This window comes from Chaetodon trifascialis, chromosome 3 (assembly GCF_039877785.1).
Source record: "Chaetodon trifascialis isolate fChaTrf1 chromosome 3, fChaTrf1.hap1, whole genome shotgun sequence".
Lineage (NCBI taxonomy): Eukaryota > Metazoa > Chordata > Actinopteri > Chaetodontiformes > Chaetodontidae > Chaetodon > Chaetodon trifascialis.
Window position 1 is genome coordinate 5,376,516 of NC_092058.1, and position 26,865 is coordinate 5,403,380.

At 39.9% G+C, this 26,865-nt stretch overlaps 2 protein-coding genes across 4 annotated transcripts in view; one reads left to right on the forward strand and one right to left on the reverse strand.

The window, feature by feature from the left end:
• Positions 1-26,865, reverse strand: part of cenpp (centromere protein P) — an 89,939-nt gene that overhangs the window by 30,277 nt on the left and 32,797 nt on the right. The window lies entirely within an intron of this gene.
• Positions 5,489-16,024, forward strand: aspn (asporin (LRR class 1)). The gene is made up of 8 exons (XM_070959150.1): positions 5,489-5,565; positions 8,974-9,255; positions 9,985-10,097; positions 11,515-11,728; positions 12,911-13,021; positions 13,218-13,311; positions 13,670-13,808; positions 15,639-16,024. Exons 2-8 carry the CDS (start codon positions 9,018-9,020, stop codon positions 15,834-15,836), a joined length of 1,107 nt encoding a protein of 368 aa, XP_070815251.1. The 5' UTR covers positions 5,489-5,565; positions 8,974-9,017; the 3' UTR covers positions 15,837-16,024.

The following is a 26,865-nucleotide window of genomic DNA, read 5'->3' on the forward strand; positions in this document are numbered from 1 at the left end:
CAACATCTTGCAGGTGTTTAGGATTAGATGCATGTTGACACTGAATGCAAATATTCAACCTGTGAGGTGTACAGTATGAGTCACATATCTAGACAAGAGTTTAGGTTATATTCCACTGGATTCCCTGATCCCCATCACTGTCAGCACATCCAGCACATTGAGGAGTTCATTAATGTACTTTCATGTTATCAAATTAACGCTTCAGGCCTCAGGGAGGAGCTGGAGCCGTAATGACTATCAGACAATGAGTCATGGTAAAATGTAGCGATCTTTGCATCACATGTCGTCTACCCTCATGCAATACACATTTGATGAAAGCTGTAATTATCAGAGCTGGAAGCCAACTTTATCATAACATTTTCCCCTGAAAGCCTGAGGTTTGGGATCATTTACTTCAGTAGCAGACAGATCAAAAGTACGATTGGAACAGAGAAGCTAAAATGCGAGGAGGACCAAAACCTCAGCTCCTTCTTCAGTAAGACAAATTGGAAATATTAGGTAATTATACGCATACAAAAATAAACCTAAAAGTAGAAAAGCAATAAAAACAACAATCAGCAATGTCTGGTCAGTTTCTGAATCCTGGAAGTCGTCATGTCATCATACTTCAGCTGGAAAACTTCCTTCCAATGAGCCGGAGCTCAGAGATCAAAGGTTTTCCCGTTGAAAAGAGAGAATTGTCCTCGTCTGCCAAAGTGAGCAGCTGCTACTTTCATCAGTCTCACAAATCCAACTCATGAAGGAACAATCGAATAGCCATTAGTCACACGACTCCTTTAGTGTTCCTCAGGATGAGGACATATAGCTGACATATTCACTTAAAAAATTCAGCCTTAAGTACTCAGCAGATATTTCATCAGGTAAAGATAATTATTATAATGTTGGACAGTCATTTAGCGCCATAACAGGATGAATTCTTTCAAGATGAATCTGGTATATTAAAACATGGCTCTTACTTTTAGAGTTCTGGAAGCAGAAAAAAAAACATGTTGCACAAATTAATTCCAAAATGTATCCAAATAAAAAAAAAACAGACTATATAGCTGACGTAATCGTAATCAATAGACATATAGACCCACTGACAATGGGTCACAAGTATTACTTCATATTAAGGGGTCACAAGCCAAAAAGGCTGGGAACCACTGATCTAATCCACTTTATTTGGATGGAAAACAAAGTGAGGGCACCAAACACTTGTTGTTAAAAATGTACTGCTATCCTAACTTTATGTATTTATTTCAACTACTACATTCCAACTAATCAAATGGAGGTTAGTTAAGGGTTTGTAATTTTATAATAATTTTAAATACGTTTACTGAAACAGCTGCAATACTTAAACCTAAATAAAAATCAAATTACAGAATCTTATAATAGAGCCATTACCATAGTTTTCGACTGGTCGGACTGACTGACGTTGCTAGTGTCAAGACTGTTCCCAGCAAGTCTTTTTAGCTTTTACTGTGTCCTTTTACATCCATTAAAAACATAATGGACAGAATGTATGACATTGGTTAATGCACTTCGCAACAGCTTCAGTTTGAAAGTAATTGTGTGCTTGTTTAACGTACATTTGCAGGTCAAATTAGGTCAGATGGCAAGTGCACAACATGCAGAAAGATTTTACTTCCCAGGAAACCACTGACGGATCAAAACAGGGGACTGTCAAACAACACCAAGAAGGGTAAATACAGGAAAGGACACAGGATTAGCTCATCATTAAAACTCACTGCTACACCTTGACCAATCATCTATTTGACTTGGACTTGGATGATATTAAAATTCTACCAATGTGGTCATTCTGTGGTGGCCAGGCTCCTGAGCACTCATGGGATTGGAGCCAATGCCCATTATTTATAACCATCAGATTAAAAAAAACAAACAAAAACGATGTATTGGCATCAGCCTCAAAAATTCCTGCAGCAGGTGGACTCATGGTGAGGTGAGGTCATGGTGAAGTCTGAGGATGGTGAACACTGGTCTGTTGTTCAGCCTGGCTGGGTAACGCTGCCAGCAGCAGGTAACATGCTGAGTTGTGACCATGTCACAGCTCTATTAAAATATTTCCTGGCAAAAAGATGTTCCTGTGGCACTAAAGCAACTGCAGCACTGAGGCAACTCCTTGGCACAATTGCCCTGCAAGTTGCCCCGGTGACTCACAGCTTTAAAGACTCAGCTGGAGGAAATTCTCGTCAAAATAAGAGCACAACAAGTTCCAGTCGGTCCAGAGCCGTCACAGACGTCTGATGGGTTGGAAAATATGAGCTCCTAAGAGACAAGAGACATCCTGACCACCTCCCATGAGGAACGCAGACCATCTCCCATCAGGAAATAATCTCTAACATTTAATTTGCAGTTTGAATACTGTAATTCAAACAATTACGCCATAAAATTTTTCACAACCACAAACCAGTTTCCCTCTTTGGACTATTAAAGCTACTGAATTAAATCTTTCTGTGGCAGACGAGTCAGCTGAGAAATATGAGGATTTCATGTGCAAGATCCCTCTGAAGCGAGGATGACGGCACAACAAATGTCCTGCTCACAACAAAAGCTCAACATTTTATCGTACTTTTTGACAGATAGAGAGACAAAGAACCGTCAGGATATACTGATATCAAAGCAAGCATAATACAGTTGTATTTACTGGTAGGCTTATGGTCCTTGCAGTGTTGAATGAAGCCAGTGTCCTCTCATAGTGCAGAGAAAGCAGGAACCTGGTTTACACCGGGGTCTAATCAGAACCCTGCAATGCTTGTGAGAATGGGATCCTTTACTCGTAAAATCTGGCTCATAACAGAGCATTATTTCAGCAGAGCCATGGAGCTGTGATTATGAGGCACTGGAAACTGAGCCTGAGGTTTGAACAGGAGAACCATAAATGTGGACTTGCTTACATATCAAATAATATTTGCTTACAGTAGAAATGAGGTACTGTTCAGCTCCGTGTTGAAATTCACCGACAGTGTAGTGCTTGTTAAACTTCAGCTGGGATTGGTAAAATGTTTGACTCCGCTGGTAAACAACTAAAATCATGGGTCTCTTTCATGATGACCAGGCAGCTCACTCACTGCTGGTGAGGTGAAAAATGTTCAGAGGTTTCGATCATGACTTGTTGATGCCTTTGGTCTTTATATTTGAAAGCTTGGAACTTTGCTTTGAACATTTCTAAACAAATAAGTTTATGATTTTCATTGCTGTTGCATTAACATTTCATCAGTAATAAGAGGTGAAGACAATGGGCAATAATAGTCATGGCAATATGCATAAAAATGTGAAATTATGATTTCTATGAAATTATGAAAAAGATCACAAATCAACTTAAAGTGTCTCCTAAAAAACAACCAAAAAGTCCAAATAGGTTGCAGTGAAGGTCTTGGCCAGACTCAAACCAGGAACCTTTTGATTACATGGTTGGGATCTTCAACCCGTAGGCCAGCAGGACGCCCTGGTTCACACATTTTTGATGATGAAAACTGAGGAGTGTGCCAGTGCCTTCAACCTACAGGAGGTTAAACAGTGCAGAAGAGTGAGAGCCTTAATGTATGTGATCAATTTTATTGGTCCATGATGGACAGAGCTAATAGCATGCATGAACAGGACATCCCCAGTTAAATACATGTGAAATTTTATGTTTAGTTGTTTCACAAGCTGCTGAATATGAAACTGTCATGAAATGAGTCATCTAAGAATGATTCCTAAATATTTGTCTGAGGAGACACACTCACTAGTTTTGCTGTTGAACGGAACAATAAGCAGGAGAAACAATAGTCAATGTTGTAACAGTCATTTTCATAGTTCTGAGTAAACTCAAGTCTGTAAATGTAATTCAATCTGACGCAAATATTGTACTAGAATTACTATTACTAATTTCAGTTTTCTGGGAGAATTGGAAACGACTGGTGAGAAGAAACAAGCTTAAAATGCTTAAAAAGTTTAGAAATTTCCTTCAAAGAGTATGCTGAACATGAGAGAGTTCAGCAGGCTCCTTGTTGATGAGATGATCATTTAACCAGGTCTGTGATGGTTTGGAAAATATGATTTCCACATTGAGAAGATGCAGCAAAACCAGAACACCCGCTCCCATTTCAGTTGGTCTGACTGCCAAACCAGGGCATATTTGGATGGTCTGGCTCTGCCATAAGTTGTGCCTCAGAATGTCGTTCTAGCTCAGCTCAGCAGAAAATACCAGCACTGAATGGAAAAAGGAACAGTTTAACACGTGAACCCCTGAGGGAGCAAACTCCTGTTAGCTTTTCCATTCTTGGGAGGTATTTCTCATTTCTGCCACAAATGTAAAGCTTTGGGCTCTCCTGTTGTGCCTTGTTAAGATGCACATCATGCAGAACACAAACAAACATTGTTGACTGCATGTTGCGAAGGATCACTTCTGTTTCCCTTCTGCATGTCCTGTCTCTGAGGACATCGATGACAACACAAAGAGAAAGCTACCAGATCTCACCAACTCTATTGGTAACTTTTAAATTGCCTGTGTGATAATGGATAACATGATAATGGACTAAAAATGAGTGTCAATATTTTGGAAGATTTGAGGTGTGATGGAAGCTAACTGAAATGTCACAGGTGAGACTGTGTCAGGTTGCCATAGAGACTTCTGAAAGTTACTTGGCAGGTTTATTCAGACATAAAATGAGACACAGTATTGTAAGTAGTCTTGAAAGAGTGTTTCTATCATCTTTGCGGATTGTTTTAAGTGCTGTGTCTTTGTGTCTTTTACAAACTCAGAGTATAATTGGCTGGTTCCATCACTCTGACCAGTTAACCATGAAGGTCGACTTCTACCCGATGACAAGCATCACTACACCTCAAACATGCTCCTCCTGTTGTTCACTGATGTTTTAGCTAAATGCACTGTAGGTCAACATGTTATCCTCAGTTCTTTCTTTGGAGAGGTCAGTTACTGTGGATAAGCCAAATGAAAGAACTCCTCAAACGAAATGACAGATCATCATCCTAAAAATCCCTGAGGGTCATCTCACCTCCATCCTCACTGTTGATGTTTCAGTGAGAAAACACAAACAGCTGCGGCAGCTGTACAGTCTTACTATCCCTGTTTAACCCAGTGCCAACAGGCCTTAGTGTAGGACCCATTCATGTTGATGAAAAATATTTAATATGGCAGTCGGCCGTGAAAAGAGGGGAGGTGACAGACCTACCAGTATGTTCTATATAAAGACTTGAGCATTCAGGAGCCTGAAGCTAACTATCCTGGCATCACTTCAAAGCCCCTGATGAAAAGCACATGACTAAAGTCCTAACAATGCCTTCCCAACCCTAGTCCCTGAGACGTACAGATGGTGTGATCACAGACAGTCAAGAGCTTTTAACTGAAACTGAACCTCTCACCCTAACGGCAGAGGTTTTCCGTTGGAGGGGGTGTTCTGGGGGCCGTTTTTTTTTCTCTGGAGAGAGAGGGTGATGCTGTTCTCCATTCACTGGGAATGTATTGACTGAGGATCCAACTCTCAGCCTTCCAGCTGGACCCTGCTGCTGCTCTGCTCAGTGCGTGGGGTTTAAACCAGGACACAAACACACCTGACGGTTGAGGTAGGACACACCCTGGATTTATTAACAAAACAACTACCTCATCTTTGTAAGTTTTCAACAAGTCGATCTGGCATGTTTTATTTTCAGAGAATGCAGCATCTCTGAGGTGTTTAGGTAAGTTTACAAGACTTCTGCTGAATACCTTAAAGGTTTCAGTGGAGCCAAAGGACTAGGCTGCAAATTTTGGTATGATCTTCATTTCACCTGCTGATCTCGATCTGTATTGTAGGAAAAATAGGTGTATTTTATGAGACAATACTTTAAATGCAGTTGTTCCTTAGCAAGTTAGATTTGCATGCAAATTGTGGAGCACAACAAGATCAATTTACAGGTATGCTCATAAGTCTGTGGGTCACGTTTAAGTTAATTACATAATGCGCAAAATCTGAAGGCAATGCCTAATAGTTGGGCTTTATATTTAATTCTGTGGTTGTTCATGTGTTATTTGCATAGTCATGGTTCAAGTTGATCTCATTTGGCAAAAATGCCAAGTAATTTTCCATGAAGTACAACGCAGACTGCTCTTATGCTAATATGAGTGCTGAAACAATTCATCGTATAGTCAAACAGAAAATGATCTTGTGATAATTTTGATAATCTATTAATTATAAAGGAACATTTTTCAACATGACAAATATTCCCTGGTGGTAGTGGTAATGACATATACTGTGAGTGAGTCCTGATGGAGACAGCAGGGATCAGAGGGGGATACAGACTGGAGATGTGCCTCTGGTTTGGATGTTTTATGAATTGCAAGCTTGAATTGCAAGAGAAGGGAGTATAATTCAGACTGTGAACAAAAACAATCTACCTGCACGAGTCTGACAACAGTGAAGTCAGATTTACTGGAGCGGTTTGCAAATCTTGTTTGATTACGGAAGGAAAGCACAATAATAGGATAATTATCTCCAACTTACCGCCAAGTTGCAAAACACACATCAAGAAAACAGGCTCTTTTGTACTAAATGAGCACATGTGGAACAAAAGACAGTGTGGTGCAGAGGAAGGGTCTTTGCTGTGTGGTATTTGCTGTTGCAGCAGGATGCTCGACCACCACTACATATTTGTGGGTGGACTGACTGCTCAACTGAAAGGCTCAGAATCCATAAAGATTACCCGAGGCACGCAACCAGACGATCTCAGCCTCTCTCTGCTGGCTGTTGAGTGTGTAATAGAGGCTGATATATATATATATCATTTTGTGAATCACCACAGATGCTGAATAGGTGAGGGCTGGAGAAACATTTATGTTGGCTGCAAGAACTCCTTTCCAGTAAAGGTTTTCAGAGCCTCGTGGAAACCGTGATAGAAAAAAGGGCTGCACTTACTGAAATTGATCATTCCAGGAACTCTGCATGCGCTTTCATCATGAGCTGCTTTAGCAATACATCCTGAATCAGGCTAATTTGGGGCCGTAAAACTGAAACTCAACTGCATCACTGAGAAACGTTTTGGTGGGTCTGGTAGTGGTAGTTTTATGCACTGTAAAGTGGTGGTGGTGGTGGTTGCTACTAAGTAGGCTAGAGCTCTATGGGAAAACCAGCTACATGCTAGCATCATGTTACCATGGTAACTGTCAGTGGTGGGATGGAACTAAGTATGTATTAGTATTTAGTGACGTAGTTTACTTCAGAACAATTTTGAAGTACTTGCACTTAACTTGAGTATTTCCATTTTATGAAACTTTATACTTCTACTCCAGAACATTTATGTGGCAGCTAGCTAGTCGTTACTTTCCAGATTAAGATTTTACAAACAAAACGTGACTGGTTTATAAAATATAATGCACTGTTACAGACTAAACAACCCAAACGAATAAGAAGCTGTGATTATCAGTACCGATTATTAATGCATCAACAATAACTTGAGATGCAATTTTTGAAGAAATTGAGGTGGGATTAACTTTAAACAATGGAGCAGCTGCAGGAGTATGGAGAATTGGAATAGGAGGAAAGAGATGAAGGGTGCAAAATATAGTGCAAGCGACGAAAGCTGTTGAAATTAGAGTTTTAGTGTAAGGACTTAGATGAGCTTATGTGTAAGGAGACGTTGAGGTGTCATTTAAGTGCGGTAGTTGGAATGAGGGTAAAACAGCTGAGATCTAAGCCCTATAAACACTGTAATGAGCTGACGCATACTGGAAGGAGCTGAGTTGTTTGTGTATGTCAGTGACTGTGTGGTAGAAATTTATTGGACATACAATAAAGGAAAGTTACATTTCTGCATTAACATGGTAGTTCACCTGTGAGGCTTTGGAGTCTTTCACACTTGGCTTACTTTATGTTTGAAGGCTTCTAGTGTCCAGCGGTTTAGATGAGATTCTGACCTGGTTGTTCCAGACTCCTCTGATAATAGTGAACGAGAACGTTCATACTTTCAGTTGTCAAAGTGAAGGATGAACAGGCAAATTCAAGTTTTTCCACATCAATGAGAATGTGTGTATGAGTGTGAGTGTGTGTGTGCGTATGACATCAGTTAAGAATCCACAAACTGCAGTTAACTGCTGGGTCAGGCTTCTCATTTTCTAAATGTTTACCTTAGAGGCAGGAAACAATGAAAGAAGCTGAAATAGCAGTTACTGTGAAAATGTTAAAATGTCTGTAAACAACACCTGTGTTTATCTGTGATACAGCCATGCTGACATCAGAGATGACAAAACCTGTCTATTCAGCAAATGTCAATCAGCAGTGTGTCCCCAACTGCAATTAATGGTTGCCATGGTGATGGTAATTGCTGAGAAAATGACAGTTCCCCACTTTATTTGAAGAGGGGAAAAAATGAAAACACTTAACATTTCAGAAAGTATGAACAATAACAAACAGTAAGTTTGAATGAAGTTTCTATACTGAATGGTGTTGGAGTAGGTGCCACATAACCAGAATAAGAATAATAGACAGTGATTATCAGAGTTAGGTCAGGTCAGGCTGGGTTCTGTCGTATTGCTGCAGAATTTTGTACTTGTAAATACCCGTTTAATCAATATAATCAACACAGAAGTGGTTGGAACAGATGAAAATAGATGCTGTGAAACTCCTTGCTCTCTTGTCAAACACTGTAGGAGTTCATCTTTCTCAGGATGGCTTTGAAATGCATACAGTAAACAACTGAGAGATTACACATCAAAGGTGGCCAACTTCCACAGTTTCTAAAAAATGCCATTGTATGTCACAGTGAGTGAAATCTGAAATCCCAAACTTTTCCCATGTGAAACCATTACAGTACACTGTGGACAGTGTAAACTGAGGTAAACTACAAGGCTCTGCATCGCTGTTCTGTTGATGCTGGAATAAAACTGCAGGAAAAACAAACAAAAAACATTCCACTGCTTGGCCAGGTTATTTCCTGAGTGACATCACAGTCAAACCCTATTAGTTTTAGAGCTAACGTAATGTCTGTATTTTCCTACAGCTCTTCCTGACTGCTGTTTCACTGACCAGTCTTCTTATAAAACCATGAGAGTCTTCCTCCTGCTTTGCCTGCTCGCGTTAGGCAACGCCAAACCCTACCAGCCAATCAACGTCATGGACTTCATGAAAAACTATGACATCATGATGGCTGATAGGGGTGATGATGATGACAACAATGACAACAACGATGATGATGATGATGACGACGACTATGATGATGAAGATGAAAACTGTCCAGCTGGTTGCCATTGCTCGCCCAGGGTGGTGCAGTGCTCCGACCAGGGTTAGAACATGAATGAACACACACACAATGCATGGGAATGTAACATAAGAGTTCCTGCACACCAAACTTCTCAACAGAGTGCGATATTGCACAGAACAAGGCAACTATTTCCTGTTGAGAGAGTAACAGCACTCTCCTGGGCTACTGCACAAGCTGTATCTTCATGCATTGCACTGATTTTGTGTGAAAGTGGTGTAAAAAGAAAAACATACTGGTATTTCACTGCATCACGTTATGTCCTATAGTTCCCTCTTGGGCAGAAAAAATATCACATCAATTGGCACATCCTGACTATTGTGCCTTGAATCAAATGATGGGGCAGGCCCTTCCCTCACTGACTGACTTTAATCTCACAAAACTCTTTTGACGGCAACATTTCCACCTAAGGCTATGAATAAAGCCAGGGAGTGATTGCCACAGTTGTAGACTGAATCAGTCATGTCTGGACAAAATCCTTTGTTAAACTATGGTGTGCAGCCAACAGTGGCTCATGACCTTGTCTCTGATTTGTCATGCATGATCATGTTTGTTCTCCTGAATCAGAGAATCACTGATACTTCATTATTTGAGAACTGAGATGGCAGAGTTTGTGTCAGAGAGACTGTAATGACTTCTTCACCTGTGCATTTCAGTATTTTATGTGACAAATGGATGCTATGTTAGCTCTGAACCTCACCAGTTTTGATCCATCTCTGGTGTTTAATCAGACATTTGTATTTCTGCCAACAGGTCAGATCTCTGTTCCTGAGAAGATTCCTGAAGACACTGTGATCCTGGACCTCCAAAACAATGATATCACTGAGATCAAGGAGGACGACTTTAAAGGCCTCCACAAGCTTTATGTAAGAGAAACCAGAGTTGATCTACTCTGCACATAGCAATCAACGCCACGCTGCTAACATCAAACATGCCTGAACACCAGGACATCCCTGAAGTTAAAGAAGTAAAGAACAACATCAAAACACCTGATGAAAATAGACTACAGTAGATGAGCAAACAAGCTCACAAGTTCAATTTCAAGTTTTAATGATGTTGATTGCTCTGTATCGGTCTCTCTGCCTCCAAACAATTAAAACTACACCGATATGAACAAATGGTGTCCACACGTCAGTATGGTTCAGTTCCATTTCGAGGCAAATGGACTCCAAATTCAACAAATTCAAAACCGCCATGGAATTCTTGACCATATACCATGTGACAAGAAGGGGCTAGTTGAAGAAGGGACCTGAGACAGTGGCTTCTTCAAGCTCAAATAAGATGCACATATGTAAAATACATTTTGATTTTATTGTTAACAACACCAGCGCAGAGTCTATGCAGACAACATAGCGAAATCAGCATGTTAGCAGCAGCAGAAGCAGCAGCTCTGAGAGGCTATACTTAGGCACAGCAGTGCTTTGAACATAATGCTAATGTTGGCCTGCTCACAATGACAGCATTTTTGTTTAGCGTACTAACACAAGAAGAGCTACTGCCCATGGGAATGTCATTTGTTTTGCATTTAATTGGTTCTAACATTCACGATTACATTTATCCATTTAGCAAATGCTTTGTGCAAAGCAAAGTACAAATGTGAGGTACAATCTAAGCCACAGTGGATCAAGGAGAAGCCTCTAAGAATAAGTGCCACAATTCTCAGTTTCTAATTCCACCTGGCACATACCACAAGGTTGTGTTTGCCTGAAGTAAGGCTGAGCATGTGGGAAATCAGAATTTGTTGTATTTTATATCCATCTTTTGTAAACTGGAGTATTGGACAAACTGACATTTTGACCTGATGATGGCACCAGATGAAAGGTCAGGGGATGACCGAAGTTATTACAGTGCATTCTGTGGGAAACATGAAGAACACAATATTGATGGCAATCCCCCTCCAATGTTTGTTTACATGTTTCACTCAAAACCAGAAATGTAAACCTTCTGGTGACACTAGATGAAAAGTCAAAGACTGACTAAAGGCAATAGGAGCCATCTGGGAGCCATAAATATATCTGAACCAAATGGCTATTTTAGTGCAAATCTTTGATTAAGCTAATGTTTTTCCAACTGCGAAGACTTCAAAGTCTGGATTATACTGTAATGCGTCAAAGTGAGAACTGCGAGAACAAGCTGCAGCTACAGCTTTGTGCTAATACAGTGGCTTATCATTGAGTTTAAATGGTGCAACTGTTCCATTCTTACACCTGCTGTAAGAAATTCAGCAAGACACTTAAGACTGACTCTGTTAAGTTTTATTTTGATTCTTTTCTCCAACAACAGGGTCTGTTTCTGATCAACAACAAGATCTCTAAGATTCACCCCAAGGCCTTCAGAAACATGGACCATCTGAGACTGCTGTACCTTTCCTACAACCTGCTGACTGAGATCCCGGCAAACCTGCCTCCCAATGTCATCGAGCTCCGCTTCCATGAAAACAAGATCAACAGAATCCAGAAGGATGCATTTAAAGGCCTGAGGAAACTCCACGTGCTGGGTAAGACCTGGTTTCGGATTTCTGTATCAGATTAGCAGTAATATGATGTCAGTGTACTTGAAGGTCAGGGGTATCCAGTCCTTTTTCCAAGGAGGCATCTGCAGGTTTTTAGTCAACTCAAACACTGAAGCAGTTAATATCATTGATTTAACAATGCTTTAACCAGAAAGAAGCAAGTACCACTCTCTGGTTTGAATGGTAAACTGCAAACTTATTCAGGACCAATGAGTCCTAAAATCTGACTGACAACCTATGTGGTCAGAAAGCCAAATTACTTTTTTAAGGGTCAGGAAAGACGGTGGTAATGGCACTGATTGCTGTTAGGAGATGGAATGCAAACCTCGGTGTCCAGAGTCAAAGTGAGACTGGTTAAAGTGTAGTTTCATTTAGACAGGGAAAAGGGGATTGTGGTTACGGTTAAAGCAATGCTAACCGTGAGTTAAAGTTAGACAATTTACACACCCAATAATCCACATTAACACTTAAAAGCTCTGGCAATGTTGTGACAAAGTCATACCACTTCTGTCTGCGAGACAGCAGTCACCTTTTCCATGACCATGACAGTTCCACATTGTGGTTTCTGCATCCGCATATCTGCGAGAGACTGCATGACAGAAATTTTATCTGGTTATGTCTGCAAGAGCCTGGAAGGGGAGTGTGCAGGCAATGACGTTGGCTGGACATGTGTGGGAATGTGTATGTGTAGAACTGCATATGCGTCTGCCCTGCTGATGTGTAGTATATCAAGAGAAGAGTTTAGTCAAATTAATCATTGGTTAAATGATGGCTTGTGAAGTGTTATTTAACATGAAAGTATGGGGAGTTCCTCTCATTAACAAAACAGTGCTGAATCACATTATGATGGAAATTGAAGACTTGCACCACAGACAGCTAGATAAAGAGAGTATTATTGACATTAAAAGAAGAAACTGAATATCTTATTTCAATCAAGCCAAGTTTTTACTTGTTATCAATAGATCATTCAGATGATTTTTGTTGAGGCTTTTTCAAGACAGTTTCTTGATTATGTATTTACACATATGTGAACAAAGCTGACCAGATCATTAAGAGCAAATGATAGATTATCTACTGTAACTGACTTGATGTATGTTCTTTACCATGATCAGGAGATATAATGAATCATTAATAATTAAACAAGATGTTTTGTGTTTGTCCAAACAGAGCTGGGCGCCAACCCTCTGGCCAACAGTGGGATTGATTTGGGAGCTTTTAATGGCTTGTCAACCCTATACATCGGCATAGCAGAGGCCAAACTAACCGCTGTACCAAAAGGTAGAATATCACTCACCTCATGGCATGCTGATTTAAACCCACCCACAGACTTACGTTACACTGGACCTCAACTGTGCAACTAAATAAGGCATAAACGCTGATAATGTAATAATAATATGATCCTTTGATTTAACAGTTCTGTTTTCAAATGATCTACCCTTTAAACTGTATATTTGGTGTGTTTTTTATCTCCCAGCCCTCCCATCTTCCATCACAGAACTGAGCCTGGACTACAACAAAATCTCTAAGGTGGAAGTAGAAGACTTCATCAGATATAAAAATTTGCAGAGGTGAAAACCAGCCACATTGCATCCTAGAAACTAAAATTTGGCAATAATCAAACATTTTGTGTAGGCTGTTGTGCATATCAATTCTTCAAAACTCAAATTTGAGTATTTTTCCAACTTACTGTATGTTGAAGGTTTGGTAAACATGAAAAACATCCACTGTTAATATTCAATGGTTAAATTGACACAACTTTTTATCTCTATCACCATGCAGTGGCTCTGTTTATGTGTACATTAGAATGGGAAGTTTAAATATAGGTACGTTTATGAATTTGAAGTGTAAATCAGTTTTCTATAACTTCTTAATTTGTTGATGATTGCTATTAAAAAGTGGTGATACTATTTGTTGTCATTTTTGCAGGCTAGGACTTGGTTTTAACCAGATCAAGTATGTAGAAAATGGCAGCCTTGCCAGGATCCCGAACATCCGTGAGATCCACCTGGACAACAACCGTATAAAAAAGATCCCACCAGGCCTCAGCTCCCTGCGCTACCTCCAGGTGAGATGCAGACACTGTAACATATCTAGCACTTTGATCAGTATCTGTAGATTAAAGCACATGACACAAATCTAACAAAGCCAGCTGAGTTGAGTCAGATGACAGCAGAATTAGGACGGGGCTCAAATCTGCCAACCCCACATGAGGGCAGGTCTTCTGAGATGCTGCATGCAGTCGCTGCACCCAGTTGTGTTGATTGACAAATAGCTCCAGGCCTGCTAAACGCCTGCTAAAAAGAATCTGTTTTTACATTTCTATTTCAGCAAATCGACAGTTTGGGGGTCATTTTTGTTTGTTTGTTTGTGCTAAGCTAGGTTAAACACATTCTGGACATACTTGTGTACTGGTTGCATGTAGATCAAACTAGATTTTTTAGAGTTACAGCAGCAGTGTGATAAATGAGCCCAGAGTTTCCTGAGGTCCAGAAAGCCTCCAGAGGGCATCTTGATGACATGACTGAACAACCTCAAGTGGCTGTTCTTAATTCAGCTTCCTCTCACTGTAAATGAACAGCTGCTTCACTCCAAGCTCCTTCCAGATGTCTGAGCTCACTCACCCTGCGAAGAAAACTAATTTTGGCTGTTTGTATTCATTACAGTATGTCATTCTTTTGGTCGCTACCCAAAATGTATCATTGTAAATCAAGTTTGTAACATAAATTGACTGCTAAATCAAAAACTTTGTTTTAAAACTCAACTCCCTTTTCACCAATAAGCAGCATCTGTATCACTGCTGCTGCTCCATCAATCCACCTGTCGAGCTCATGCTCCATCTTAGCTCATAAGATGCCTAATCTTTCTCACTTCTCTCCAAATCTCATAATGTAAGAAAAAAAGTCCTCTTGCATTCCTTGATCTTTCACATCTACTGTACTGTTGTAGTATCAGAAATGAAGAGGAATGGTAAAGTTAGAATTAGGGCTGTCAAAATTGGCCAAAAATGATGTGTGATTATTCCCTCTGAAAAAGAACTCCCCAACATTGAATGGGCCAGAACCATTCGAGTATCTATTTTTGTGCATTATGTCCATAATACAGCAAACCAATACAATAAGAGACATATTCCTTGTATATTATTTCAAGAGATCTACATACCTACACATTACATAATAAACAAATAAAATAATGTCCGATACCATACAGCAACACCGTGTGCAGTGTTTCCAATTGGGTTTCAATGCCACAAATAGGAGGAATTCCGGTCAGATCTGATTATGGACCCTGTTTTCCCATGTTTTTGTGTCCAGGTGACAAATGGAGATCACATTTTTTGAAGGTTTTCCAGTATTGAGTGAGAATGCAGCAGCCGACAGTCATGAAATGGGCAGTAATGTAATCCCTCTGGAAGATTGCGCAGACATTCTGACCAGGGAGATTTCAATATGTCAGACTCAAACAGATTTTCAGAGAGAAAAAAAAAGGAAGAATGAAAAAAAAAGGGCAATTACTGGACAACAGAAACTGTTTTTATGACCCCTGTCTGTGATGCAGTGCATTCTGTGCATCGGCCACAGCAGTGCTGCTTTTTTCCATAATCGAAAATCAACGTTAACACCTGAACATCCAAACTTTTTACAATTAAAATATATACTCAAATTTAGAATATTCATTGAAATCCCTTGACAGAATGTTATTCCAACTTCTCAGCCATCAGCTTTTACAACAGCCCAACTTATTTTTTATGTCCTGGGCTAAAGGTTCTGATCTTGTGTTTTCAAGGCAGCAGTTAAGCAGCATTAAAACAGAACACCTAATCATGGTTGGTTTACTGAAAGGGCAGAAAAATAACTGATTAAAAAAAAACCCAAAACAATCTTCTCTGTTTGTTTAGGTGATTTTCCTCCATGGCAACAAAATCAGCAGTGTGGGCGTCAACGACTTCTGTCCCATCAGGCCCAGTATCAAGAAGAACCTGTACACAGGCATTAGTCTGTTTGCCAATCCTGTTAAATACTGGGACATCCAGCCGGCCACCTTTCGCTGTGTGACTGGACGGAGGGGCATTCAGCTTGGAAACTTCAGAAAGTAGAAGTAGGGAGTGAAAACTAAGCGTTCCAGACAGTTCAGAAATCAAGACTTGCCAATATCCTCATTACACTACATGGAGGGAGCTGGAAATAACTCTGATAGATAAAACAAGATGAAACTGCATTCCTAAAGTGTTAGCTAATCAGGAAATGAGAGAAAATGACATGACATTGATAAACAGAAATTCTCAGCCAGCCAATGAAATTCAACACTAGAGCCCACCTCTGTGAGGCGCGTTCAGTAAGATGATCCTCCTCTTTTGTAACCCAACTTTTGCTGTGTATTCTTCCCAAGGTATAAAGCGCCTCCCTCTGGTCACTTTGAGTAAAACCACCCAATGACTTGACTTGAGTAGCATTGAATGCTGATGCCTTTTTATCAACAAATATCCTTTTTAGTTCTTTCCCTTGTGGTTTAAAAATAAAACCACTTTTGGTAAGATACAGTAGAAAATGTCTAAGCTTAAGTTGTCATTGTACCAAACAACAAATATTATCTCATATTTACGCCTTTTTTGAGGCTTTGTAAAGACGTTGTAGTTATAAGAGTCATCAGAGGTCAGAGCTCTAACAAGAGTGTAACCTTTTCCTCCCAGCAGAAGTCTGTAGAGTCGATGATGATGGCATTATTTAGTGCAATAAGTCACTTTGAAGCCCGATGTTTGTCTATATGTGGATGTTTTATATTATCTCCCTGCATGTTTGTATTGTCTTTATTTAGAAGCTGAAAGCGACATGTGAGACTGGATTATACATTGTCCTTGATGTAAACCAAAAATGTCACATTGTTTGAATGAATGATTGCATCCAAGTGAACCACAGTTATCATTGAAATTATAAGCAGGTAATGTAATTCCCAACCAGGAATGTCTGAGAGCATCTCTTCCTTAAAAAAATGTTTTTGTCTCCACCAGTGATCTCTCCTCTGAAATGGTGCTATATTTATTTAGTATGTCTTCAAATAAAACCTGGAACACCTCCCCATTTATGTCTTTACTTTTAGTCAAATTAAAAGTGGGTTAGTGTTGGGATTTAACATTTGATTTGATTTTTGCCCCATTATTGTTGTATCCGCCTGTCCTCTAGGTCAAACTTGTGATTTTAGGCCATATAACCAACATATCTGACTTAAGGACCAGTGTGTAGGATTCAGTGGCATGTAGAGATGAGGTTGCAGAATGCAACCAAATAAATACACCTGCCCTCAGCTCTTCCTTTCCCACGCATGGAGGAACCTACAGTGGCCATGAAACTCATGACAGACACAAAAAGCACTCTTCTAGAGTCAGTGTTTGGTCTGTCCATTCTGGGCTACTGCAGAAACATGACGAGGCAACATGGTGGACTCCGTGGAAGAGGACCCACTCCCTCTGTCCATATAAAGAGTTCATTCTAAGGTAACAAAAACACAATTCATATTTTATTATGAATATTGCATTTGATTTCTGTCATATTCTATCAATAAATACCCCCAAATCTTAAGCAGTGGTACTTTAATATACCAGACAATGCTTGAAAAAACAAACAAAGTATCTGCAAAAAAACAATGGGCAAGGTACTGGTTGTAAAAATATTTGATATTGGGGAGGGGTTCAGCACTAATCCTCAGTCATGTTTCCTTTAAATATTCACTTTGAACTTGCTGTAGGGGATACACCTGTGATATTGTCCTGAGGATTACTTTGTTTAGTTGATTATGAAATAGGTGCCAGTGCCTTTTCTTTGTAAATAAAAATGATAAGTGACAGTTTAGACCAAGAAAAGTTTTAGTTCTCCACTCTCACTCCAAACCAATTGAGCTGTCCCTTTATTCACCAGTAGGTGTCACTGCTCACTAAATAATTGCATGTAGTTCTGTTGGTGTCACTGGATGTCAGGAGATTGAGCTGATCTACTCTACCACTACTTCTAAAATAAGGAATAAGGCCACATTTAACTTAACAATAGTGAAAGAATGGGAAGTCTTGTCAATGTTACAACAGTTGAGACTGTACAATACAGACCTTACATTGAATATTTATGTTATTTATTGCTGCATCAGTTCATCACATGGGAATATTGCAGATGTCTTGTACACCATTTTATTTCAGGTATCATTATTATTATTATCTCAGGAAATTTTGGGATCTCCACTTCAATGTACATGAAATAATGCAGGCTTGATTAATGTCAATGTCATTTCTAAAGATGGGGCCACTGAAGTGTCTGGCAGGGTTGAAGGTAGCCCTGATCCAGGACTGCTGTCTTATGTATTGTTGCTCTGGATTGCGATCAAAAACATTTACAAAGAGAAATGGGCTTTTTTGGTTTTACATGGTCTGTATTGATTTCAAAGGGAAAGTTTTAGGATTTATTTGCTTTCTTGCTGAAAGTTGAAAAAAAAAAAAGGTTTGCCCGTACAAGAAACCATGATCAGAACTCATGATGGGGCAGGTTCTCCATACAACTGGAAGCACAAAGTAAAAGGTGTTGCTTGTCTCTCTGATGTGTTGGAAATTGAATTCACTTAAACTGCAGAAAGCACCCTGCAGCTCCTCATCCAACCAGCTCACTTCTTTTTAAACTGGTCCTTCATCCAATATTTTAAACTTATCAACCAACACAAATACATGTCCATGTAGACCAATTTTTAATGAACAGATGGCGCACAGGACTCAACCCAACCACATTCTGGAGATCTGTTCAGACTCATCAATAAAAACCACTGAAAGAAAAAAAGTCTTGTCAGCAGATTGTGCTGCACATTTTCTTTTTTCAGTGGATAATGAGTATTTGTATGCTGTTGGAAATGTTACCGATAAAATAAAGGTTTGGTTTTACTTTGTACACCCTGCATGTTCAAACTCTTTAATTAAGTCGTTGACAAACATGGGGGTCTCTCCCTAGGGGGGAGCCCAGAGTTATAAAATGGGGGCACGACTAAGCAAAACACAAATGATGCATGGTTCTGCAGTGCAAGCAAGCATGGATAAGTTTGTGAAAGGACTCCCAGGTAAACTTAAAGCAGATGACAAATCTATGCTAAACCTCGCAACTACCAAAACAAAGACTCTCTTCACTGGTTACTAGTACATTTTAAAAAAAGATTTTAATATTAACTAATTACCTTAAGAGCAATTTTTGGTTTAGCTCCTGGTTGTATTGCTGAATTGCTGTAGCCTCAGATCTTCAAGCAGGACTTGGTTGCCGCTCCATAGTCCCAGCTCAGGACTATAGGTAACCAGGCTTTTGCAGCTTGAGCCCCTCAGCTCAGAAATTCTCTCTCTCAACCCATCCATTTGAAGATGTCAACACAAGATTGACTTGTTCGCACACACTTTTAGCTCCAGTTTGGTCTCCACCAGCATCAGAGAGAAACTAATCTGGCCTTTAAGTTGCTAGATGTTCCACTTTCTTCACCAATTACTCTCTCTAACTGTGTCTGTCTGGGTGGTCTGGTGTCTTATCTGGTGCTGGGCAGGTAGTGTCCAGTGAGTTTATCAGAGAAGAGATTTGCTGAAGTGAACACACACACACACACACACACACACACACACACACACACACACACACACACACACACACACACACACACACACACACACAGGAATGATGAATGTGATGAAACCAATGTGAAAACGTGACGGGATGTGTGTGTTTTCTTTGCCCTCTCAGTCTCGCTGGGAGGCCCCTGTCAAACAGCAGCCAGCTCACTGCAGATTCCCAGAAACCCAACACCTGCAAACTGCCTTCAGATCCATTTTTACCTGAAAGTACTATCTACAGTCCGCAGAAAACGAGACCAGACTGCAGTACAGTACAACAACAACGTACTGCTGCGGATGATTTGCTTCTCCACTTTTTTGTCTTTTTAAATGAGAACTCGTTGTATTGTGGGTGGGGTGGTGGGGAGCTGCCTCTCTTTCTCCAGGAAACATATGGAACAGATCTGCCGGTTGGCCAGGCCTCGTTCTGCCACGTCTCACAGCCACACACACACACACACACACACACACACACACACACACACACACACACACACACACACACACACACACACACACACACACACACACACACACACACACACACACACACACACACACACACACACACACACACACACACAGAAAATGGACCTAACTTCAGGGCTTTTACCTCTCTTCACTCTCTGCTTTTATTCCTCTGACTCTTCTCCATCTTCTACTTTACTCTTGTCATTTCCTCTCCTGCCTCCCACTTCTTCCTCCATCCAGGACTTAATTCTACCAGCTTTTTAACCTGCACAGATGAGTCTTCCATCAGAGAAATTAGTCAGGAAAATATGCTGATAATCGACATGAAGATGCTTCGCATGCTAAAGTGGAGTATGTGTTAATTATGTGTTATGTTTTAAGCTCATTAAGCTTCAGAGAAAACAAGCAGTGGTTCCTATCCACACAGCAAAAGGGGTGTATTAAACGAATAAGCCGTCTTCTAGTAACTGTACTCAACATGAAATGAGATGCATCAGGATCTTTCTGATTCAGCAGGTGTTTGACTGAAGATCGCATGGAATGTTATTATTATTACGTTATTTGCCGCAAATAATCAGAGCAGCACATCCCACTGAAAAGTTTTACAAGTTGGACGAAACGTAGATTAACAGCTAAATCAGGTGGGGATGTGTGAGGAAAGACTCACAGCTGCACTGCAAATCAGAAAACAAACTGTCTGATTATCACCAGCTGAACACGTTTAGAGTCTGCACCACGCTGAAGTTAGTTTAAAGTTAACACCAACTGGCTGGATTTCTATCAGCAATGGTTGTAATGTATACTTTTACTTTTAACTACACAACTATAATTTGATTATGGTCAATTAATTTTCTGATCAGTTTTGTATTCATCATTTCAACACCAGCACATCATGTCCTAAATACAATAAAAACAGCATATTAAATCTTATTGAAAAGGTCATCTACATCCTTTACTCCTCAGCCATGCCGTATGTCTTTACCTAATTCTATGTTGTTGTGATTATGCAATATTCCCACAAAGACCCTTAAGGTATCAGTCAGTCTCATCTTTTAACCTCCTTTTCCTCTTTTCGTCGCCTCCTCCTCAACAGGCCTCAGTAAGCTCTTTCACGTGAAAAGCTGCTGGACACTTTTGTTCTTTCTTTCTCTCGCTCTCTGCTTTTGGCTAAAACCGTAGATCTGTGATATGTGTTGGATTTATTGTGTCTTCTCAGGAACGTGTCCACTTTAAAGGCTGTTTAACTGCCTGAGGAGATAAATCAGCCTCTCCCCTCTCCACAAATAGTTTAAATCCAAAAACAACAAGTTCAGATCTCTGTCCTGTCCTCCTCTTCTTCCCTACTCTCCAGCCTTCCTCATCTATCAAACAGTTGTGTGCAATAATAATAATAATAATAATAATAATAATAATAATAATAATAATAATAATAACGTCACCACTGGAGACGATTAACTGTAGATGGAGAATAAACTCCAGCAGATTCATGGGTGGACTACACCAATGAGGACCAACTTTATAGTTTTTATAGTACCATCACATCAAAGATTTTAAAGAAGTATAAAAACAACAATGTGAAATATAAAGCTTTGTTAAAAATCTACCATATTTTAGGGCTTTTTAGACCTAGATTAGTGTCAGACGTTCATAATCCAATCTGACTTGTCATAATGAATTGACTTTACACTGACGGTTGAAGGTTTCATTTTCAAACTTGGCCGAATTTTTGAGTTTGGTTGGAGCAAAGTCTTGCTGAACTTGAGTTTGATGATAATTATGTATTTGATCCCCAAAGTGTCCGAAGTATTTTCCATCACAGAAAAAGGAGCTTGCCATTATCTTTGACATGTTTGTCTTCAGATGCATTGAATGACCTTGGTTATACTGTGAGCCTGGACGGAGCTGGTTCGAGGCCAACAAAAGAGGCAGAGGAGGCACAGTGGGAGCTCAGGTTTCCAGAGTATAAACTGAGGATGGTGGGCAATGGTAGAGTCATTAAGCAGGAGAGGGCCACTGCTTTCAGTTGCTCCTCTGATTGGAGTCCCAAAAAACCTCATCAATCACTTCACAACTCACTGATGAATTCAAGGCTACTGAAACGTCACTGCACCTTCCAATTCTCATTAACTTTTCAGCAAGAGGAATGTCAGAGTTTTCAAATATGATGTTCCATTTTTTAAAAGCTTTACCGCCAAAATCTGCTCAGCAAATTGAAAAGTCACCTAATTCCACTTCTTCTTCAAGCTTACTGTCAAAAAGCTAGAGATCAGTAGGAGATAAGTAAAGCCCATACGGCAGCATCATTTCAGGAGATTCTCCAAGGACCGCCACAGTGTACAAGAAGAAGGCCACATAAGCGCCGGTGTCAGTAATAATCCCTCAACGCTCTGGAAAACTGTGTGCGTACATAACTGTGGTAAGTAAGTTAGGTAAAAGTTGAAACAGAAAGCGGTCGTTAACTGCAATGAATATTAACAATGGACGGTTTGTGGAATAATTCTGAATTTCACCCTTTTCTTTCCAAAATACATTTGTCCAACGTGGGGATTGATTTCCAACTTGACAAATCATCTGACTGAACAAGATCGGTAAGACTTGGATCAATAAAAATATCCATCATTCAAGTACAAAAGTTTTTTGTAGTAAGCCTAACAATTGTGACAGGTAAAATAATATTTGCTGGTTTTTCAGCGATTTGAAGAGTCCTGATAAAAAGATAAGAAGTCTGCTGACCCATGTAAAACCTGCACTTAGAAGTACTTCCACACTAAACCAGCTAAATTTGAAAACACAGAAATTTTCCTTATCTTTAGCCCTCTGTTCACATGAAGCCGCTTTTTTAAAGCCTTTGAAAAACTGAAGATAAGATAGCGTTTCTGCTTTTAGGATCCAGTTTAGAGTTCAGTTTATAAATGCAGAGAAAAAAAAGCACTGGGTTATTTTGGGTTATGGTCAGGGCAGTAAGTCCCTTCCATGTTTTCAGCCTTGCACATTTTTTGAAAAGTTAATAGCTACAAGACCAAGCATCAAAACACAATTATCACAGATCGTCATTAGTTTACTGCAGAAGCTCGTCCAATCAGAATCCTTCTCAACCAGGGCATCATCGTTTTTTAGTGCGCGACAAATCCTGCACATTTACTGCCAACAAACCCAAACAACAAATGAGGCACACAGTCCCCTCAGACTCCTCGGATGCTTTCAGGGAGGAATCAAACACTTCACAATGCCAACATCACAGGAAAAAAAAAACAACTCTCAAAAGTTGGAGAAAATTGGACATTTAGCCTGTCAGCACTCACTCAACACACATTCACTGTCCAAAAACACACAAACACAAAACTAAAACATACACCACCGACTCATCCAGAGCAGAGCCAAGGCTAAATGAGGCCAATGAAATTAAAATGTTTAGAGGCGAAGACTGAAAGGCCTGTTTGTTCATGTGAGAGAATCCCAGCAGTGATGCTTTCTGCAGGGAAAAGACTGACATGAAAAATGAGCTATGAGGACGACGAGCCAATTGCTGTCTGGCTCTGGAGTGGAAAAACCTGGCCTATGATGAATGTGTGTGAGAGAGGGTGTGTGTGAGAGAAAGAGAGAGAGAGGAGAGTAAATGTAACTGGAAGCATCAAAACAGTCATAGAAAAGTAAAAAATAGTAAAACCATACCTGTTCACAAGCAGACAGGTTCACAAGCTGATTCCAGACTTTAGAACAGTGTGTTACTGACAGAAATCCAAAAAACTCACAACAAGCTGCATGAATTGCTGTTGCTGTTACCAAGCTATAGTTCTGGTGAGACAGTTAGGACATCTCCTTTGTGCATGATAGGTAACTTTTCCAATTGTTTAGAGATAGATTATTTCACTTATAATTACGTAAACTACAATTCAAGTGGGTCACAAGTTTGCAGAAGTTACCTGTGCCTTTAAACAGGTTGGAAAATTCCAGAAATGATGTCATGGCTTTAAAAGCTTTGATAGGCTAATCTAATCAATGTCACTGATTATTTGAGTCAATTGGAGCATACCTGCAGCTGTATTTGAAGGATTACTTTCAAACTCAAAAAGCATAAACACCAGGGGACGACGCGGTCGTCACACCTCTCAGGAAGGAGACGTGTTTTGTCTCCTGGAGATGAACATAGTGGGGCTCGCAAAGTTTCAAATCGATCCCAGAAAAACAGCAAAAAAGCACCAGTTATATATCCACAGCAAAAAGAGTCATTTATTGACATATCCTGAAAAGCTGCTCAGCACGGAAGAAACCACTGCCCCAAAACCACCATTAAAAAAAAAAAGACTATGGTTTCTGGAGAAATTTCCTCTGGTCTGATAGAGCAAAATTTGGATGGTTGGGCCAGATTGACCATCATTATGTTTGGAGATAAAAAGGGTAGGTTTGCAGGCCAACGAACACCATCCAAACCGTGTAGCACAGAGGTCATGCCTCGGGGGTGGGGGGGGTATGTGGATATATTGAAACAACATCTTAAGGCATCAGTCAGAAAGTTAAATGTTGGTACTGGAGTGGCCATCACAAAGGTCCCATCTCAATACAATATCACATTTGTTGCATTTCATTTACCAAGGGAGTGGACTTTGAGGTTATCAGATTATTAAATGCTAACTGTTTCACTCCTACGTCCAACCTGTGTAGGATCAGGTATGGACATACAGTAGTCCAGAGGTGTCCTTTCACACAGCACATTTGTCCATGTCAGACACATTCTCACATACTGGAAATACTCTCGTTGAGGTAAGTGGTAGCACCTGGGCAGAGTATGCAGGAGGAAGACTCGTCCATAATGATGACAATGTTTTTGTGTTGATATTAATACTACATGTATTTGAACATAACCACAATGTCAGGGACAGAGTGGAAAGCAATGTACAGATATGCAGAAAATAGTACAAAGCAGCTACACTGCCACAGTGCAATGTCATCAACTCGCTCGCTGTGTAGCATTTTCGCACTCGTGTTTTATTGTTTCATGATTTTCAGTTAGTTTCATCTGTCATAATTTCATAATTGGGCTCATGTAATTGCCTCCCATAGGTTGTTGCAACTACACAGGTGAGGCCACACCAGTGTTGCTTGTTTTCTTGTTGATAGTAGTTTTTTCCCCATTTTCCAAGAGTACCCAACACATTTCTGATCTACATTGGATTACATAGAGCAACATGTCAGCTCATTTCCTTATATTTGAGTTTTCAAGTGTCCCTGGATCAGCCAAATAGGACACGAGTCAGTTTCTACCAGTGCATGTCCTCTGTGATCGTCTCATCAGCTTGGGATGAGCTGAGCACTCAGCTTCCTGCTTTTATCACAGTTCAGAAGAATTGTACAGCCTGAATTCAGAGTCTGCAAGGGTTTCCTCTGCTGTTACAGATTGGACTTGAGTGATTGAGTTTGATATCTTTAATCGAGGCGAATACATGTAAAATAAAAAAATTAAAAAAAAAAAAACACAAACCATGCAAAAACTGTCATATACTGTAATATTTTAACAAACTTTTGCTGGTCCTTAGAGCCAAATATATGATGATTTGAGGTTTCTGGTATTACATTTAAAAACAGAGAGTAAGAGACGGACAGACGGTCATACACACTCACAGACACTGTTATTTTAGCCAGTAGCAACCTTAAATCAAGAGCTTTTGAAGAGCAGTCCAATAAAAAGAGATTTTATCCAGATGGAGTCTACTGTTGAGGACACAGCCGTGTTCTCCTCATCACAATTAGCACAGAGGGAAACATTCAAGACCACAATGTCCTATTAAACAGACATAATTACATTAACATGGGAACTTCCCAGAATTCCCCTGCCTTCACAAACACATGAGAAACGCATTGACTTTAACCACAAACAATAATATAGATGAACTGTAACTGTAGTAGGGAGACGACAGAGTAAGCTACTGTACCACTGGACGGGTATGATTCATCGACTTAACAAAAAAAAAAAAGGCTACATACCACTTTTACTGGGCAACACTGCACTGCATATCAGTCTGCCTTAAACCTTCAAGCTGAAGCAAAATTAAAACACGCCAGAGAAACAAACTGGTGTTTCCAACAACTGAAGAATTTCAAGCTACTTTATTTTGCAAGACTTATGTATTGTGCTACGCTGAAGCAATTAGATGATTAATCAACGGGTCAATCAACAAATCATTAATCAGCAACCATGTTGATAATTGATTAATCTTTTATGTCGTTTGTCATTCTGCAGTTCCACCTTGTCAGCTGTGAGGATTTTCTTATTTCCTTATTTGATAGTAAACTGAACATCTTTGGGTTTTGGATTGTTGTTAGTTGTTGGGTTAATCAATTAATAAAAATAATTACTGACAGCTCTTATTTACAGTGTTCAAAAGGACGTGGAGTTTAAAGTTCTTACAGTGATAAAATAAACTCAAAGACAGTACGCGAAGGTGGTATGTGAATCCCAGTGTTAACCAGTCACAAGTTCAAGCAATAGGAGTTAATGCATTATCCCACCGGAAAAACAGTGAAGGTGGTCCTAAAAGCTTGGTGACAAGTTGGTATTTGTAACTACTGTAACTCCTCAAACCTTGTCCCAACAATCAGTAGCCATGGGCTTCTCTAAGCAGCTATGCAGAAAAAGACCTTCAGGAAGATTTAGCAGACACTGGAATGGTGGTGCACTGTTTTACTGTGCAGGGACACCTAAACAAATATTACCTTCATGGAAGAGTCCTGCGTCCTCGCCACAAAATCCAGCATCAGAAGTTTGCAAAGGAACATCTAAATAAGCCTGATGCATTATGGAAGCAAGTCCCGTGGAATGAATTAAAATTGCATTTTTTGGCCACAATGAGCAAAGGTATGTTTGGAGAAAAAAAGTGCAGAATTTCATGATAAGAACACCTCTGCAAATGTTAAGAATGGGGGTGGATCGATCATGCTTTTGGCTTGTGCTGCAGCCAGTGGCACAGGGAACATTTCATTGGTAGAGAGAAGAATGGATTCAATTAAATACCAACAAATTCTAGAGGAAAACATCACA